The 19,590-nt window shown below is 37.7% G+C and overlaps 2 protein-coding genes across 4 annotated transcripts in view; both read left to right on the top strand.

The window, feature by feature from the left end:
- polr3b (polymerase (RNA) III (DNA directed) polypeptide B) overlaps positions 1–779 on the top strand; it is a 19,696-nt gene extending 18,917 nt beyond the window's left edge. The window contains exons 27-28 of the mRNA XM_043216648.1: positions 134–307; positions 399–779. Coding sequence (XP_043072583.1) covers positions 134–307; positions 399–528 — 304 coding nt within the window. The 3' untranslated portion in view covers positions 529–779. The remainder of the gene's footprint in view (positions 1–133; positions 308–398) is intronic.
- Positions 780–2,889: 2,110 nt separating this feature from the next.
- On the top strand, positions 2,890–19,314 carry rfx4 (regulatory factor X, 4). Of its 3 annotated transcripts, none has more exons than XM_043264001.1 (18): positions 2,890–3,342; positions 5,844–5,930; positions 6,077–6,137; positions 6,933–7,056; positions 7,869–7,930; positions 8,590–8,803; positions 9,322–9,399; positions 9,508–9,671; positions 10,775–10,875; positions 10,963–11,021; positions 11,130–11,274; positions 11,801–11,895; positions 12,768–12,885; positions 13,603–13,722; positions 14,685–14,843; positions 15,003–15,168; positions 15,255–15,393; positions 18,061–19,314. In XM_043264001.1, exons 1-18 carry the CDS (start codon positions 3,300–3,302, stop codon positions 18,319–18,321), a joined length of 2,196 nt encoding a protein of 731 aa, XP_043119936.1. In that variant the 5' UTR covers positions 2,890–3,299; the 3' UTR covers positions 18,322–19,314. The 3 variants fall into 3 exon arrangements, with proteins under 3 accessions (XP_043119936.1, XP_043119937.1, XP_043119935.1); XM_043264002.1 differs by having other exon boundaries at positions 2,896–3,342; positions 14,682–14,843; positions 15,042–15,168; XM_043264000.1 differs by having other exon boundaries at positions 2,897–3,342; positions 14,682–14,843.
- Positions 19,315–19,590: the final 276 nt, after the last annotated feature.

The raw sequence follows: 19,590 nt of genomic DNA, 5'->3' as shown, positions 1-19,590 counted from the left end.
AAATGCGAACATATGTATTATCTGCAATTTTTTTAAATATTTAAGGTAATAAATTTTCTTATTCTGCCTTTTTCTCCCTAATTTGAATTGTATTTAAATTCAAATTTAAATGTATTACTTCATTATGATGCAGGCAACCGACAGAGGGTCGTTCCAGGGATGGTGGTCTCCGTCTGGGAGAGATGGAACGAGACTGTCTTATTGGCTACGGAGCCAGCATGCTGCTGCTTGAGCGGCTGATGATCTCCAGTGATGCTTTTGAGGTGGACGTGTGTGACCAGTGTGGCTTGCTGGGATATTCAGGATGGTGAGTCCATAACTGCAGTGTTATTTAAAATGGTATTTCAGTATAATGTAAACATAACTGCATCAAAATGGGATTTTTGTGATTATTTCAGGTGTCATTACTGCAAGTCTTCGTGTCACGTGTCGTCTCTACGAATTCCATATGCCTGCAAACTGCTCTTCCAAGAACTGCAATCTATGAACATCATCCCTCGCCTCAAACTGGCTCGATACAACGAGTGAAGGCGAGTGATTACAGCAGTTCGCCAAAGCTTTACACACAGAGGAGCTGTACAGAGTTATTAAGGACTGCATAAAACATTGTTTAACATTGTTTTGAAATATGTTCATTTGATTTTTGTTAAAATGGCTTCTATCTTATCACAAAGAAATTTTGTTTATAAGTATAAAAAGAATGTAGTGTTTTTTGTGACTTGAAGGGAATTATTGACATTTCCTAGTTTACAAAATGTGTATATATGTATATGTGTGTATATATATATATATATATGTATGTGTGTGTGTGTATATATATATATATATATATATATATATATATATATATATATATATATATATATATATATATATATATATATATATGTATGTATATATATGTGTGTGTGCTGTCTGAAATATGTAGATTTGTTTGTTTCAGTTTGACTTCAGAATTATGAGGGTAGCTTTACAATAAACAAATTGTAAAGGTAAATTATGAATCATGTGTCTTTTTTTCTTTTTTTTTTTTTTTACACTAAGAGCAATGATCAGAAAGTGTTGGGGGTGGAAGTATTGAGCAATCCTGATGAAGTGTTAATGTGACAACACTGACAGCAGAAAGGAGCTTGTTGTTACATTGACCACCTTCCCACTTTGCTGCTTTTTTTTTTTATACACTAAATCATCCACTATTCAGAGATTGCTCCCACCCACCAAGCGGCCGTGGAAGGCTTTGATTGGAAGAATGCATCTCAGATCGGTAGAATGGGCACTGACAGTGCGGCTCGCTCGCTGGTTGGGGGGGGTATAAGGGTCTGAGGGTGTCTCTTTTGGCCGGCTGCACCTGTCCTAGCTAATGAGGGGCTAATGAGACTGAGAGTAGACGAACAGAAAAAGGAAGTCTTCTGAGGAGACGATGCAAAGATTCCCTTCCTCCTCCCTCCTTTCCTTCACAGCCTCCATCTTTAAAACTGTAATTAAGGAAATTTTCATTGATGTTTGCCTCTCTCTCGCCATCCACTTCCCAGCTTGTTAGAAGTGCTGGTTAATCCATACAGTTTCAAAAGAAAAATGTGATGCTGGCCTTCAGATGAAGCTTTCAATTTTTTGGACCAAAAACAGCTGTTGCCAACCATCCATAAGCAAAGATGCTATGCTCTAAAAAATGATGGCTCAGTGTTGGTTTGTTTATACCCCCTAAAAATGGCATTGCATTAGACAACAAAATTTTAAACCAATGGCATCTGGAAAAAAAAAATTAACTACTTTGAAAGTACTTTGAAGGTAACATGTATGTCATCTAAGGACGATACCAAGGACTAAAAAGATAAAGATCCAAAAGTCTTTTCAATATTAAAAAATAGCCCATTCCTCAACTATTTAATTTTCAGAACTATTTTTTCAGCTGATGAACGACACAAGCATTGATAGCCAATCGTATCCATCCTGCTATTAAGAGCATGAGAATTTAAAGCGGCAGACGGATGTGCGCTTGGAGTAAACGGGCGATATCACTTGACAACCAAAAAAGTGTCCAAACTCGTACAGTTCCATGTATAACTGTTGTTTTAACACTTCCAACTTCAGTTTTCAACGAAATGTTTTTTCTTTTAAATAACTGTCCTAATATTAAATTAAGTGTTTAAACACATTGTGGGGGCCACCGTACATTAGTTCCATCCAAACCTCAAATGACAAATATCTCCTGAATCCTGCCGCCACGCAGCAAGGAGCCGGCCGTGACATCCTTACGCCTGCGCAGACCATAGATGTAGGAGCGAGCGTTCCTCTGCCATCCAGCAAGTGGGGAGCAGTTCCACCATAATCCCCCTTTCTCCTACTCACTCTCTCTTTCCCCCGTGGTTCCATTCATATTCTAATCACAGCTTTCCCTTCTGCAGTTTGTAGGCACTCCATCAGAGCCCTCCCTGCCTCAGGCTCTACACTTTTACTTCCCTCTTTTGTGGCCGCGCTCTCCTCCCAGCACACTAAAATAAGGTTGCTTCAAGGAGAGAGCGAGAAGGGGAGGGGGTCCACCAAACTTTCTCTTTCCAGTTTCGCCAACGGCCTTAATGGGCGTTTGGTGTCGAAAGCATCCATAATGATGATGGAATGATTTTGATCCATTTTTGAGTCGATTTTGAACGAATGCAACTTCGGTGCTCCGCTTTCCAGAGCTTCGGTGTTGAAGACATCAAAAAAAAAAAAAAAACTTTTGCAATGGGCCAAAAAGTGGCCCTTGGATGGAGAACTTTAAAACTGAAGCAGTGGGGGCAGAGTGTGTATGTGCGTGTGAGGAGAGGGTACGAAAACGTATTAAATGCTATAATGGGAGACGGGGAGGCCACAGTGCTGGGATTGCGTAGATCTAAGCCTCTTTTTTTTTCTGGGAAGGGAGCTTTTCTTATTCAAAACAGCCCCACAAAAGACTTCCAGTGAGCCTTGCCACATCCCCATCTGACTCGAAGCCATTCATCAGCCTGCCGAGCCTATCAATGACATGTCCCCCATCAGGGCTCCTATAAAATCAGCCCCTTTCCCATGAAACATCAGCAAACATTTTGACGGCTCTGGCTTTTCCCCCGCTGGATCTCTGGAGTCTGTGACCCCCTCCTCCCCTCCACCCCACCCGCTCCTACAACCCACACCCCCACCTCCATCACCACTGCCACCCTTTCCACGGACCTCACATCTTATGCATCTCAGCGCCGGGCAGTTCTCTCGGAGAGACGGAGGGGGAGTCCTGCGCGGAGCCATTTTCTCAGAGGAGCCCCTGGAACGTGCATGGGAAGAGGATGCATTGTGGGCTGCTGGAAGAGCCTGACATGGATTCCACAGGTTGGTTCCTGCTGCACCACCGTGACACCGGGACGCTTGGGATCTGGGCACTTTTGGAACGAGAAACGGGCCTTGGGATTGTGTGACCTGAGATTGGCATCAGAAAAAAGTTATTTAACCTTCGGTCAGGGAAGCTCTTGAATCTAGTTCACCAAGAGATAAGCTGGCACGTTTTTTTGGCCTCTTTTTTAATTGCTCGGGATTGGTGCTCTTTTGAAGAATATTGTTTTACGCAGTTTTGGGATTACGTAAAGTGGACGGCGGTTTTATGGAGCAGTAATGTGACCTTAAATTTAGACTAAACTCGCATAAGGTCACGTTTCTGAGTTTGTCGTTCGGTTTAAAAGTTTTATGAAAACGATGCACCTGCTCAGGCTAAGTTTTAACTTGAGTGAAGCTGCACTCTATTGGTAAATATAAAATTGCTTCTTCTGAAGTTATAAACACTGACGATAACATTATAATCTGTAGAAAATATTTAGATAACGAATGTTATGCTGTAGTGTTTTAGTAACTTTGTTTTAAAACACGTTCCATGTGCCTTCAAAAAGCAGTTACTGCAGTTCAATTGTACTCAATGCAATTGTCAAATTGTAGGAAAAAAGTAAATTTTTGAATATTTGCTATATCTAAATTATGCTTTTTCAGTCTGATATTTTATGCATGAATGTGAATGATCTCAGATCAGTCTCGCCTTTTAGATTGGGTTTAATCCAATTATTTAGAGCACTTAAACTGTTCACAGAGCAAATAATTCAATTACAGACTGAAAATCTGATCTTCATTGACTAAGCCAATGCTGACAGAGATTAATTAGTTTTTGAAAAAAACTATTTGCTGAGCTTTAAAATAACAGCTGCAGAATAATTAATAATATATATATATATATATATATATATATATATATATATATATATATATATATATATATATATATATATATATATTTTATTCAAATACATTTCAAATATAATGTCAGCAAAAATGTAACAAAAATCTTTAAAAACTTAACCAATTGCTGGCATTCCAAATAATGTTCTTACTGTTTTAAAAAGTCAAATAAATGGCTTAATAAATGACTGACAGTGACGTTTTTAAAATTACCTTATAGTCTATATATTATAAAGTAAGGGATTTTTCATTTTTGAAGTAAGTTTAACTTGTTTGTCTTTTTCTCACTTCGTTTATTTTGTCTCTCAATAACTGTCACTATAAGAAAAAACATTTCTATTTTGTAAAATAACTAAACTTTAGGAACTTCAATTAAAGTAATGATAACAAATGACCTAAACCCAGTTTTGAGATGCATGTGAAATGGGGTGTCTAAATGTTTTTTTTTTTTAAATTGTAAATTGTCTGATAATCTAACGTTACCTTTTATACTGATGATAATTTATTAGAATCATTATTAGGGTGTTTTTTTTTTTGTTTTTTTTCAAACTATGACCTACAATCCCTTGAGAAACGCAGATTTCAGTCTTAATAATTTCATCAAATCACTCCCAAAATATTTGAATAACATCGAAGTAGTTGCTTGCCTGTTGCATTTGCCGTTTGAACAGTTCCTTGTCTGACGGCTGTCAAATAACTTAAACCAGCAAAAGTTTTAAGTCTCATAACTTTCACTATAGCTTCAGCCGCCATCTGATGCATGAGCAGGCTACTGGTTTCCCAGACTCGCAGCCCTGGCAACCGATGCTATAGAGACCGTTGCCATGGCCCGTGCGGCAAAACATGATTGACATAAGTTCGAATCGAATTATATTATAAGTGTTTCTGTTTTGTGATGTAAGGACACCAGCCGGCTTACTTACAGAGCAGAAATGAGAATGGCGCTAAAAAGGTTCTATTATGACGACAGCGCTGTGGAGGAGAGCGCGGAATCAATTGAGCGTGCGCGCGCTTGTAATTTGCCTCGGGAACAATGCGGGATTCCTGCAGTTCTGCTGAAAACATTTCAAATAGAATCCCAGCTGCCCAAAGATCTGCACAATCGATTGTAATTGAATTGCACCGTCATTATTCTGCCCCTCAACTCTATAGACGGTGGCTGCAATAACAAACAGCCAAGTTTACGGAGGTTTATTGCACTCGATTACAAACTGACAGTTCGTGTGAACAAGAACGATAAAATGGAATTCACAAATGAACAATTACGATTACATTTCAACAATTTTTTTTTCAATTTGTGGGGGAAAGAACCTGAAAAAAAAAGAATAGTTAAGTTTAGAAACCGCAGCGCGGTCACGCGCCTGTTGCTTCTGCTGAGGAGAAATGATAAGATGCTGAACATGAGGCTAGGTATAAATAAATACAAATACAATGGTACAGCAAAGAGTAAATGAAAGCTAAATGACACGTTTGTGGGCGAATCGGAATGAAAAAAGTTTAATCTAAGAAAAAAAGCGAGCTCATAAACAGTGTGAGCACAACCATGTAAGCTGTTTCTAGGAAAAAAGGCGTAATGTAAATGCACACGCATTTCATTTTTACTTTTGCAGAGAGCTGGATTGAAAGATGTCTGAACGAAAGCGAGAACAAGCGGTTTTCCAGCCACTCATCTATTGGAAACATGTCCAACGACGAAAGTAAGTCTAACGAATATATATATGTATAAAATGTGTATGGATATTATATATAATTTATTTTATTATAGCTATTAGATTTATGTTATTTGTATTTAAGAGAAATTACTGAACCTGACTATTGGGGTTTTGTTGTTGCTGTTTTAAAGATGAGGAGAAGGAAAACAACCGAGCATCTAAGCCACATTCTACACCTGCCACATTACAATGGTGAGTTTAATTTACACTAGACATGTCACTTATAAATCATTTTTTTTAATTCATATCACCTGACACAGTTCAATTCTTGAAAGGTTTTAAACCATGGTGAAGTTATCTATCTATCTATCTATCTATCTATCTATCTATCTATCTATCTATATTTATATAGGCCATTAACTTGGAAATTTTAATTGACACCCATTAAATCAAAATGCTTCGGACTGTGAAATACAGTGTGTGAGACATGCAGTTTTAGTGCTTAATTTTGAAATGCCACATTGATACATTACTTTCTACATGACTTTTAAACTAGTCATGCACTTTTTGTAGTTGAATTTCAAATGGTGTGTTTGGTCTCCTGATAGCTTGTAAACGGTCAGGATTCAACTATGTCAGATAACCTGACAGAGAAATAACTTTTTTTAAAGGATTAGTAAATAATACAAAAGAATACTGCTTTTCTGTTTAGTATACTGGCAAAAAAAAATAAAAATACTGTGTACATGATTTTATTTTTTAAACCCCTGTCTCTGACTTGTTTCTTTCAAATATTTTTTAAATGATTAAATTTGAACTTGCTATATTCACACTAAACCAAAAAACATCTAAAATATTGTTTATAAAAAAGTCATAATTTGAATTTGAAACGGTATGCATAATTAAACCCAATAATTTTATGCCACAACATAAACAGTAAGTATACTATAACAGTAATAGTAAATTACAGTTATGCTTTCCTCCATTAACGCGTTTTTTCCAGACACTAGCTTTTCATGTGCATTGACCAAACTGTGTTTTCACCAGGTTGGAGGAGAACTATGAGATCGCAGAGGGTGTTTGTATTCCTCGCAGTGCGCTGTACATGCATTATTTGGACTTCTGCGAGAAACTTGATTCTCAGCCGGTCAACGCTGCAAGCTTTGGGAAGGTAAATACTGATGAAGTCAAATATTCTGTCTTTTATAGTAGTCAGTGTTTGATGAGGTAATCATGGAGTTTTCTCTTATTAAAAAACGCTGTAAACACGCATGTTCACCTGAAAGAGGAAGGAAAACATCTGTTACCAAAAAAAAAAAAAAAATGACATAATACTGGGTATTATGAGGAGACACAGCTAGTGGTCTTTTCTTACACCTCTTCTGCAAACTCATAGCTGGACAATATAAACAATGAACATGTTCACCCTTGTTCCCACAACCCCTCAACCCACCTACTCATATAGCCGCCTCCCGACACCCTTATCCCGCTCCCCCGGGTCCTGTCGGAGGATATTGAAAAAGAGAGGGGGCCTGGATTAATGTGTAATTAAAGGAAATTTGGAAGGGTGAGATGTTGCGGAATGTTAGATCAGTGGCTGGAGCAGCGTGGGGTGTCCTTTAGGAAGGCTTCATTGATTCAGGACAAAAAAGAGAGAGAGAGCTGGACCTGCCTCCCTGTCTGCTCATTTATCAAGCCAAGCCTGACAGAAACTTCACAGCTTGGCCTCTTTTTTCATCCCACACAATAGAGAGCTTCACTGTTTGCAAAGTTTTCTGCACCGGGAGCTGGACCAAGGAGCTCATGGACAAAAAGCAGAGAGAGAATGAGAGATTGGCGAGAAAAGAAATGTCACTGGACATGTATGAATCTAACAAGATGATTGAGAAGATATTTTTGTCATAGTTGTAACACACCGAAGTCACAAAATGTACCCAGAAAAGCTCAATATATATATTTTTTTCTTTTGCCTGATCCAAACAGATAATAAGACAACAGTTTCCTCAGTTAACCACACGGAGACTAGGAACCAGGGGCCAGTCAAAGTAAGTTCCTTATTCAAAAAACATTTTTCATGACACATTAAAATATGTTTTATCAAGTAGATCACAGTCAGAAGCCCACAAGCAGTGTTGGGGGTAACGCATTAAAAGTAATTCGAGTTACGTAATTGGTTTATTTTTTTTCAAGTAATGCATTACTTTTAATTTTACAACAAAATATCAGAATTACATTTTCAAATAAGTAACTCAAGTGTACACTTTGTAAACATGATTGTTACTGTAGTTATAGACTAAATCTTATATTAGCAAGCCCAGCCCAGGTGAGAAAAAGTAACACAAAACTAATGTAATGCATTACTTTCCATAAAAAGTAACTAATTAGTGTCTAGTTTTTGGGGAGTAGCGCAGAGTTGTAATGCATTAAGGAACTTTCCCCAACACTCCCACAAATGGAGTTTGAAAGATATATAAAATGCGTATATAATTTATTTATAATTACGTAGTTACATTTTACTAAAAGTAAACAACTTTTGGTCATGCTTTATCTTACCTATAGCACCGAAGATGCAGTGATGAGAATATTAGGCATTGGGAGGCGTGTCGCCATTTATACTACCAGTGCAGAGATTATGAAATCCTTTCAGCTGCTTTTGCAAGACTGCTTAAGTCAGCAAACAAAGTCACTCGCTCGTCCCTCTTAGGTATCACTACTATGGAATCGCTGTGAAAGAGAGCTCTCAGTACTACGATGTGATGTACTCTAAGAAGGGCGCTGCGTGGGTGAACGAGACGGGCAAGAAAGAGGTCACCAAACAGACAGTGGCGTATTCACCGCGCTCCAAGCTGGGCACTCTCCTGCCAGACTTTCCAAATGTCAAAGACTTAAATCTGCCCGCCAGTCTGCCAGAGGAGAAGGTAAACAGATCACTAAAACCTCTAACTGCTAACCTCCCTCTCCCTCCTCCTGCCCGCTACCCTCCCCTCTAGATCCTGCTTTCATGTGTCAGACGGACCTTTCCCTGGGCCTGGATTTAGATGAGGACCTAGAGGATTTATGCGTTGGTTCCTAGCGAACTCTTAATCTTTCGAGTAGATAATAAGATCTCGCATTGCACAAAGGATGGGCACTAGCTGTCTCGCTTTAAAAAGGCGCCTGTAATTTTAAATGGTTTGTGAGTTTCTGATCTTTAAAGCCTCTTTTTATACACTGGTTTGGCAGGACCTTGTAAATAGGCATTGTTCACAAAAGCAGCTTTTTTTTGTTGTTTGGTATTTGTATCCTCCTTCTTTAGTGTTAGAGTCTTTTGGTGTCTTATTAATGCATGACCATGAGTCAGGAATGAATTTGGTATGACATCATTAACACAAAGTGAATTACTCTCTGTGGGAAAGTATTGTAAGTCATTTAAATTAGCTTTTTTTTTCTCTAAAAGGTCTCAACCTTTATCATGATGTACAGAACTCACTGCCAGAGGATACTGGATACAGTCATACGAGCCAACTTTGATGAGGTCTGCTTTTTTTTTTTTTTTTCAAGCCGTTTCATCTTAATTGTGATGAGGGTAATCAGTTATCGTCATGTTATCGCAATGTTTATTTATGTTTTTGTAAATGCGCAGGTCCAGAGCTTCCTGTTGCACTTTTGGCAGGGCATGCCACCCCACATGCTCCCTGTCCTGGGCTCTTCTACAGTGGTCAACATAGTCGGTGTGTGTGACTCCATATTGTACAAGGCCATCTCTGGAGTTCTCATGCCCACCGTCCTACAGGCTCTGCCTGACAGGTGAGTCCTATTTCCTATTTCAGTTTTATTAAAAATATCAATTATGCACCTGCAGTTTTGGAAAGTGCTGCAGTTTTGGTAAGTGCTGCAGTACCTTTCAGAATTACATGCAGTCTATTTTATTTCCTCACACAATTCTAAGTAAAACGGGATATTTAATAAGAAAAATAATTACGACAGGATTTAATTCTTATTTATTCATCAGAATTGGGTGGATTGAGAAAGGCCCTATCTTTGATTATAAAAGAGAGTTTGACAAAATAAGAGGGCTTTGTTGACATTAGCTGAAAATGAAGGTCAAGTAAAATCAAATGTGAATAGGATTTTGGTATCCAATTTAGTATAGGGATCAATTAATTAGTTGCTTATTAGCATGCCTATTATTATCATATGGGCTGTGTATTAGTAGTTATTAAACACATAATCTGCATGACCATATTCTACATCCATAATCCTACCCGATACCTAAACTTCACTACCTACTGACTATTAATAAGCTGTAAATTAACACTTTATTGAGGGAAAAGTCAAATGTTTTGTTAATAGAGGGAACTGGACCTTAAAATAAGGTGTGACCAGATTTTTATGTGCATATATGGATAATTCACATTCAACATAATGCAAAAAAGTATATTTTTTATGAACAACTGTATAAAATTAGCCCTACTGTTGGTAAAAGGGGGATCAGTGGGATCAGATCATATATACACAATGCTTAATAGACATTCTAGAATCAAATGTTTTTTTTTTTTTTTTTATCAAATTAACATCCTCATGCCCAGAGTCCTTAAATAGGTTTTTAAATTAGATGTATTTTAACTTGTTACACTCCATTAAGATAGATAAGGAAGTTGGCATAGCATCAAAACACCAATCAATCAGCTTTTCGTCAAATGGACTTTTCTCTCCAAGCTAAATAAATACCTTAAGTACTATTGCCATTGGGATCATTGTTAGCATTATCTACATTTCATATTTTGCGTCAGTGTAATTAACTTACCAGAAGATTTCCTGTCAATGACGCATGACTTGCGCCAGAGCTTCCTTTGTGCAAGTGTAATGCACTACATGATGTCTTTGTTTTTGTGTTTTGAATAATGTAGCCTGACTCAGGTGATCAGGAAGTTCGCCAAGCAGCTGGACGAGTGGCTGAAGGTGGCATTACATGACCTGCCTGAGAATTTGCGCAACATAAAGTTTGAATGTATGTGCAACTATGTACTCTTAAATCCTTTAAAAACATTCAAATTAACTTTACTGGCACTTCTGAACGAATGTGTTTTATTCTCAGTGTCAAGAAGATTTTCCCAGATACTTAAACGACAAACATCATTAAACCATCTCTGTCAGGTATACAGCAATTTTATGTTTTCTCTGTCTCTATTCTCTATCATGTTTAAATGTTTAGCGGTAGACATAATGCAGGGTGAAATTTGAATTAAATAATTGCTTTTGCAGGCCTCTCGAACCGTTATCCACAGTGCAGACATCACCTTTCAGATGCTTGAGGACTGGAGGAACGTAGATCTTAACAGCATCACTAAACAGACTCTTTATACAATGGAAGACTCTAGAGAGGACCAGAGGAGGCTTATCATCCAATGTAAGATTTACATGAAAAAACTTATTAGATCAGACCTAGACACTTTCGTTCAGAATGATTTATTAGTGTTTCTGCGCTTCACCAGTGTAGTGCAGTGTGTTATTGCCGCAGAATCACATGCAGCGCTGTGTTAAAAGCCCTGCTGGTTTATGATTCGGATTTCACACAGTAGCTGTCAACCAGCGCTGAATCATTCCCACGACCATGAGAGTCGAGTTTTAACCACAGACACTGAGAGGTTAACCCTCACAGTTTGACACCCTGAGGAGCATTTCAAATTCATTTCAGCGTCAACCTCTCACATGACTGATCAGGTCAAAGTTCAAAGATTCTGTCATGTCATCCTGAAAAGAGGATTCTGTGCCCCTCTCTCTCCACATCTCATACAGAGATCTCAAGTCTGTGCCAGTACTGTTTTTGCAATTATGGATAAGCAACTTTTGAAAACAATTAAAACTGATATTGTGAATTCAATGCTTCACATATTTTTTAATCTGTCTATCTATCTATTTTATTTTTTTTAAAGTGTATCAAGAATTTGATAGACTATTGGAGGATCAGTCGCCCATTGAAGCGTACATCGAGTGGCTGGACTCTATGGTGGAGAGGTGTGTTGTGAGGGTAAGTGCACAGGCCATGAGATTCATATTATGCTTAATTTTCAGTATTATTATTATACAGTTATATATTTGATTAAGTAGATTTTATTGTATATATATGTATGCATGCATGTGTGTGTATATATATATATATATATATATATAGTTGAATTGTTGTATAGATATTCAGCTTTTTATAATCATATCTTATATTATGTCACATTGTTATCAATGCTGCAAAACATTAAAATTTGTTTGTGGAAACCATTTTTTCCTCTCTAAGTTATTTGATTAACAGTAGGAATAGCATTTCTTTAAAATGTATATTTTTTGCAACATTATAAATGTATTATGACACTTTTGATTAATTAAACAATTAAACAAGTCTTTGCTGCATACATTTATTAATGAATACATGAATTTTTGTCATTTTAAATATGATTGATTATTGCTAAATTTTATTAATAATTTTAAATAGCATTTATTATTAAAAATGTCTTTATACATTTTAGATATAAACAGGAATATAAACAATAGTCATAGCCCTTGTCAAGCACTGTTTATATGTTCTTCCTATCCAAACTAAATCTGCAGGTGTCCAACCCTTGCAACTCTAAATGCCGTCACAACATACTTTGTGATGCAATTCCTCAACTTAATAATGTCTTCATGGCCCCTTTTCGTGCCCATTATAGTTCAGATATGGGCTTGTAAATCTGGTCTCCATGGAAACGTCTACTACCTACCAGACAATAGTTCAATGGAAGGGTGTTTCCTTAGGGGCAAATCAAATAGTTGACTTGTTGACATGTTTTTCGTTCTTGGGGGTTAGACCCAAAGGTTAAGGCCCCTGTGCCCTCCCCCAGGCTTTTCTCATGGTAATACTCCATTTAGGTGGCGGGGAAGAGACCCGGATGCCTGAAGAGGGTAGCTCAGCAGTTCCTGCTCATGTGGTCGTGTTTCGGGACCAGAGTTATCAGGGACATGACGCTACATAGCGCTCCCAGCTTCGGTGAGTCAGACTGCACCGTTTTGTCACCATCATCCCATTGAATCTTCTTTCAACTCATTTGATTTGTCAAGTTAACTAAAAGTTTCTCATTCCACAACACCAAGTGTCAACTTTAACTAAGATGGCAGCTTTGCTAACTCTTGGCTTACACCACCTAACTGTCTATGGCAAAGTAACTGAAAGAAGGGCCATAAAAGAGGTAAAGGCCCCCCTCCCTGTCAGCTCTGTCTGTGAATATCAAAGGCACAGCTGGTTGCAGTGTTTTGATAATGCAGCTCTCTGTACAAAACAGCTAATTAACAAAGGCTAACCCCCACCAAGTTTTTCCCCCTTCTTCCCATTTTATGACCGGGCAGTATTGCGCCCAGTCCGCTGAATAGCTGCAATGTTTATTATGCACATAGTGGCTGGAGTTGCTAACACAATGCGAGGATTGTGCCATGCTCCTTATGAATTCTTTCCCCCATCTCATTCAGAACATGGACTCAAAGCATCATATGCTTCAGTAACTCTGTAGTGTTTATGGTTGGACCGCTAGCTTGGTTCTGACTTGGTTTTGTGCTTTTTTCCATTTAAATGTGCTTCAGTAAATCAGTTAGATTCAAATCGAATTGCATTTGACTGGCTAATGCTGTATGGGGATACACAAAGCTTTCATTTATTATACGGACAGGTGACTTGAATTGGTGGAGTAAATGGGATTGTTTGTATTTATAGGATCTTTCCATCTGATCCACCTCATGTTTGATGACTACGTACTATACCTGCTTGAGTCTTTGCACTGCCAAGAGAGGGCCAATGAACTGATGAGGGCTATGAAAGGAGAGGGGACACCAGGTGAGATCCATTTGATACAAGCAATAGAGCCGATCGCTCATGGCTTCAGTCTGGAGGCCAACAAGAATAGCCAAAAATAGTCGTTTTCATTAGTCATGTAACACTGATGTTACTTGAAGAGGGTCACCTAGGTGGTGCACAATCAAACCTCAAGAATGAATTTTTAAGCTGCTGTTAAAAAACAAATTTAAAGCTTGCCATATTAAATTTTACAAACTAATTTCTAAGGCCTCTGTAAATGATCAACATGATCAAAACTAAATTCTCAAAACATATAACTTTTGCCGTCTGCTTTAGTAGTTCATAATTCTTTAGGAAGTAAAAGGTGTTTTATTAATAATAATTAATATAAATTGCCTTCTTCTTTTGCGGTAAAAAATATTTTTTGGTAAAAATAGCATTTAAATATCACTGTGCAGTGTGAATGGTCCTTATGACCAGATTTTTGGGAGATAATAAGTGGCAACTGATATTTATGTTCATTTTATGCAAGTAGTCTGTTGTACTGATCTCATTGATTTATTTTACAAATGATCGGAATTTCATTTAACTTTTAGGGAATATAAATATAAGCAGCTGCATCAATTTGCATATTTTTGCTATTTTCTGAATAACATTTTAATGAAAATGTGATGTTTTCTATTAGCTCCTTATTCTCCAATATTGTACTATGTGAGCCATAAAAGCCACAAAAACACCTATATAAACTATATAATATGTATGACTTTTAAAAACCAGCGTGAAAGTTATCATCGTTAGGCTTGGTTTAGTGTTGACATGTCTGGTAGAAGAGGTTGTGCAGCACTTTGTTCCTGGCTAAACTGGTTGACCAGGAATGTCACATCCATTTAATATAATGGAGCACACCAACATTCAAAACATGTGATGATTGCAATAGAGAAAATCACAAACTCTTTAAAATCGCTTTAACACTAACGTTTTAACCTTTACTACTATAGCAGATTCTGGGGAAGAGCTGATGCTCATGGGTTCCACCCCCACATCTACGTCACCTGGACCCTACTCTCCCGCCAAGTCTGTTCACTCGGTGGGTGTGCCAGCAGTGGGCTCCCCCAATTCAGCCCAGTCTCCAGAGTACACCAGCATATCAGCTACCACAGGTAAATAGACTGATTCTACTCAAATCTTACGTCACAGTCTCGCATTCAATGGCACATTTGGCACGGCTCCATTCCATGCATCCATTAAAACTGTATCGGATCATTTAATTAACGAGCCAAACACGTTTCTCTGTATATGTATGTCTGTGTATGTGCCAGGAGCTGTTCAGTCATATACCTGGTCCCTTACATACACAGTGACAACCTCCGGTGGCAGCCCACCCGAGCCCGGATCCCAGCTTTCCTGCATGAGAGGCGGACCCCCTCTACATGGTTCCTCGTCTGCTCACAGGATGCCAGTTTACCCACATCGAGATGAGCATGGGTGAGTCACCAAATTCATTACGTGATGTGCTGAATACGACATTGGATTGTAAAATATTTTAAGAGATTTATTTTTTGTTTTTCTAGGTATACTGGCAGCTATAATTACAGCAGCTACGCAAACCAGCACCATCATGCTATCCAGAGTCAGTACTCCAGTTTAACCCACGAACCAGGACTGCCCACCCCTCTGCACTATTCCTCATACCACCGGACCTCCGCACAGGTTAGACTCCTCCCACCAAAATGATAAAATCAGTAATATTTTAATATTTATTCACATGCTGTAAACTATTTAAAAAAAAACAAAAAAAACTTTTGTTTTCACAATACTATACTAAAACTAAAAGTCAGTTTTATCTCCGTCTATCCTTGACTGTTTTTATGTTATAATTATGATTTACCAAAGCATGATTTTTTTCCAGTGTGGCAGAATTAGTCATTAATTTTATTTGGAACCAGTTTAATTGTTTATTTGTTTTGCATAAAAGATGCTTTTACTAGAAGGTAAAAGGAAAGTTGCTTTAGAAGAAAACCTTGTGATTTAACAAAGCATATAATTTTATTCATAAATTAATATGAAACATGAGCAATGAGGCCAGGAACAAACATTAAGAAAAGAACCTAATAACAGATAATAATGGTTGTGTATTCCCCAGTATTTAGAGTGGAAGTGTATTCCATCCTTGTCTCTTTTGCAGGGTTTCTAACTGAGAGAAGAATACTTTTGTGAATGTGAATGGTGCTTGATGTATTACAGTCATTAGCATTTGAAATGTTCTGGTTACTGTTATCCACGGAGGTTTATGGATAGGGAATGCTTACCTCAGCACACACTAGAGTAATAGGCTCAACTCCTGTTTGGAAGTACAGGTCATTTAGCATATGTGTTTAAAGCGTATTTACTTCTTAAAGAGAACGAAGATGAAAAAGCTCAGTTAACCGTCTTTGTTAAACCTAGAGAAACCTAGGGTTAAAGTTGTTGTGAAAGCACTTGCTAAATCTTAAAATGCTGCCGTTATTTTAGCATGATTTACCCAAAGCAACATTTTCCATGCAGAGTTTTACAAAACTTTAAATGTGTCGGAAAAGCCTTGTTAAGAAGTTCAAATTCCATTGCAAAGGTTAATTAGGGTTCATTACTTGGAATGTTCGAATATTTGAAATTCAAAGGATGTGAGTATTGTGTATATTAAGTTAAAACGCTATGTAGTTTAGTTATGTAGTAGAATTTTTATGGGCAACTTTATTGTGCCAAGTTTGGTGGATGTGACCTACTAAAAGCGATTACTGAATTGCGGGCAAGCATGATGTTTTTTCAGTGTGTGAAATGTTCAGTTTAGTACGCTGGTGTATACAAAATGTTCTTGTTGCATGCTGTTAGCTCAGAAACTAAGTTCATAGCTGAATGCGAAGTAGTCTGTATAGTGCTTGAGATACAGAGAGCGTGAACGATTGAATTAAACTGTTTGGTTGTGGATGGAGGGGCAGGGGTCTACGTCACACATATTGAAAGTCAAAGCGGGTGTGATGGTAATTTCCTGTCAAGAGCTCTCTGGCCCAGCCTGCCTTTGTAATCGGGGATCAGCTGGGCCTCAGAGTTTCAGAAGCAGTGTAGCTCAATTCTCCTCCACACAGCGGATGCAGACTGTGAAAGGTGGACCGGCTACAGCCAAGAGACCCCCACCCCATACACACACTAAGTATCTACTCAATGACCGCCTCAGACAGCACAACTAGCGGCCGGAGATCCAGATGGAAAAGCGTTTATTAAAATATTGTTCTTCAATGGTCTCTTTTCTCTGCACGAACAAGAGGTCAGCAAGCAACGCATCCCGGTCTCTGACCCCGCCTGACTTTTTTTCCACTCCTCAGCCGTCCATAAAGGCCCTGACTGTAGACGGTTTCTATTTAGGGAGCACTTATAGATTTTTACTTCCACTTATTTTCCGTCAACTTAAAATGGATACAATGTCCTTTCTTTGTTTGAGAGGGCTACTCTGAAGGAGGCAATGGAGAGGAGACAAATGAAGATTATGCCGACTTCCCCTGAGAGAACAGAATGTTTTATATAGACACATATCTTCAGCAGACTTGCAGAGTTTTGTTTTTGGTCTGTTAAACACGAAAACAAAAAAACCTGTTGGGTGTCTTTTAGGAAAAAAGTGCTATGTTAACTTAAATGGCTGCTTTCTGTTGTGCATGCAGATCAGATGTTCAAATTATGAAATTGTTTGGCACTTCTAGTTTTAGACAATAACAACCCCCCACAATTATATGTTATTTATTTATTAAATAAATAATATCTAATTAATCGTATTATTTGTATTAATTTGATTGTTATTAATATTATTAATAACAACAACAGCAAAAGCAACAAGCAACAAAAACATTAATAATAATTAGTAGTAGTTATAGTAGTAGCATTATGGTATTTTTGAATCATGCAAAATATTGTAAACAACAATAGTACTTAAAATGATATTATCATTCTGTCTTCCAACTGTTATATATCATAAATGTAAAAGTTAAGTTATGCAATACTATTACTACTACTACTACTACTACTAATAATAATATTCATTATATTTATTTTCAATATTTTTGTTGATTGTTGTTATTGTTATACCATAAATCATATGATTTATATGAAGATAAATATATGGCATATTACTGCTACTTTTATTATTTTATTGGTATTTTTTTGTTATTGTTAGTATTATTTTTATAATAATTTCCATCAAACAATAATTTCTTCTTTGCATTGCAAAAACACTGTGCATGTTTTTGGATTTATTAATATAAAGAAATGTGTTATTTGCTTAGAAAACACCACATAAGCCACTTCTGATATTTTTGCAATAGTCCTCACGCGTGTCTCTCTGTTTTACAGTATCCGCAGATGTCCAGAATGGAGTCCTGTCTGATGAGCGGGTCTCCGCTTCTACACTCGAGCGCGGTGACTCCCCGATGGCCAGATGTGGCCTCTGCCAACAGCTGTTACTCCAGCCCCACTGTCCACACGTCTCGCTACTCCACCGGAGACATGTACTCCCCTCTCGCACCGCGCAGGAACTCTGAATATGAGCATGCGCAACATTTTCCAGGATTCGCTTATATTAACGGGGAGGCCACGACTGGGTGGGCAAAATGATAGTACCCTTCCAAGAGTCTCCGTCTTAAGAGTCGATATCTGCGTGTGCAAATGCTGGACAGATAAACCAGCAGCAGCAGCAGCAGCCCATATTTAACACAATTACAGAGAATGTATTTGAGTTGGAATGACATTGTGTCAGAGATGTTTGTATTGGTGTGGTCAGTGTTTACAGTGCAAGCTGCCAATGAAACTCTTTTCGAATCATTGTGAGAGTGCAAAAAAGGCAGTGTCCCAGTTGTGCCTTTCCCTACCCGTTTATCATTTATCTCTCATAGACCACTCATTTACTGTGCAAAAACCTGACGAGGTGATGGCTGACCTCGTTTCAAAGTAAACATGTACGCATCTCGCTGTGGTTTATGACCGACTGGGTGTTTGACGTCAAACGGTGGTTAACAACACCACATTGTTTTTGTCAGACTCAAAGTTTGCTACTTTCCGAGCATAAACATAACACATTCTCAGCAACAGGAGGAAATGCCTTAATATTTTATCTCAGAACGCCCTCTTGGTCAGCTGCCAGAATACTTGCGTCATAGGAGTTCAAATATACGTTCAAAACAAGGGCCAATCATGTCTGTACTTGTTGCATGCGAATGTGAAAGTAAGATTTCTCATTTTACACAAATGCAGAATTACCCCAGGGGGCTGGGGGGGATGTTAGAAATCTTTTCTGTAGCTTTGTAACATTGTGTCCCTTTGCATTGCTTATCTGTGTTTGAACTGTATATCCAGTTTTGTATGATTTTAGGAACCGAAAAAATGTTAACCTAGGTTTGTGTGTTCTTGAATGCACTCAAAGGTACCGTGGACCTATTACCCTATGGGTAGGAATAAAAAGGAAAGAATATGAAAATGTAACATTTATTATCTTTAGCCACTTTCTCTTGTAAATAAAAGCACTCAGTAACTTCTGTGGTGACAGCTGTTACCATGTAAATGATATATGTGGATTTATTTGTTGCCACATAAAGATTTTTTTAAAACCCAGTTCTTATTATGTTGCCTTTATTATTTTTGTTTCAATGTCTGTGTTTGCAATATACATATTATAAATTTTAATTGTACATATATATTGCTATATATACAGCAATAAAGTACTGACAGAACTGACACGGACGAGTATCAAGCTTATCACTTGTTTAAATTGTTAATCCAGCACTGATAAATAAAGCCAGATTAATGCACTCAACTGTAATTTTTAAATCTGTATATTTATTTATTTGTGCATTACCATTTTTTACATTGCATTCTAAAAAAAGAACT

This window comes from Puntigrus tetrazona, chromosome 18 (genome assembly GCF_018831695.1).
Source record: "Puntigrus tetrazona isolate hp1 chromosome 18, ASM1883169v1, whole genome shotgun sequence".
Taxonomy (NCBI): Eukaryota; Metazoa; Chordata; class Actinopteri; order Cypriniformes; family Cyprinidae; genus Puntigrus; species Puntigrus tetrazona.
Note: the sequence above shows the minus strand (reverse complement) of the source record. Positions and strands in the feature narration are given on the sequence as shown.

What these genes read in the sequence shown, in the direction of transcription:
- rfx4 (XM_043264000.1), top strand. Translation starts at nt 3,300, where the DNA reads ATGCATTGTGGGCTGCTGGAAGAGCCTGACATGGATTCCACAG. An exon ending in ACACCTGCCACATTACAATG is followed by an intron (nt 6,138 to 6,932) that starts GTGAGTTTAATT and finishes TGTTTTCACCAG; the next exon opens with GTTGGAGGAGAACTATGAGA. An exon ending in ACCACCGGACCTCCGCACAG is followed by an intron (nt 15,394 to 18,060) that starts GTTAGACTCCTC and finishes TCTGTTTTACAG; the next exon opens with TATCCGCAGATGTCCAGAAT.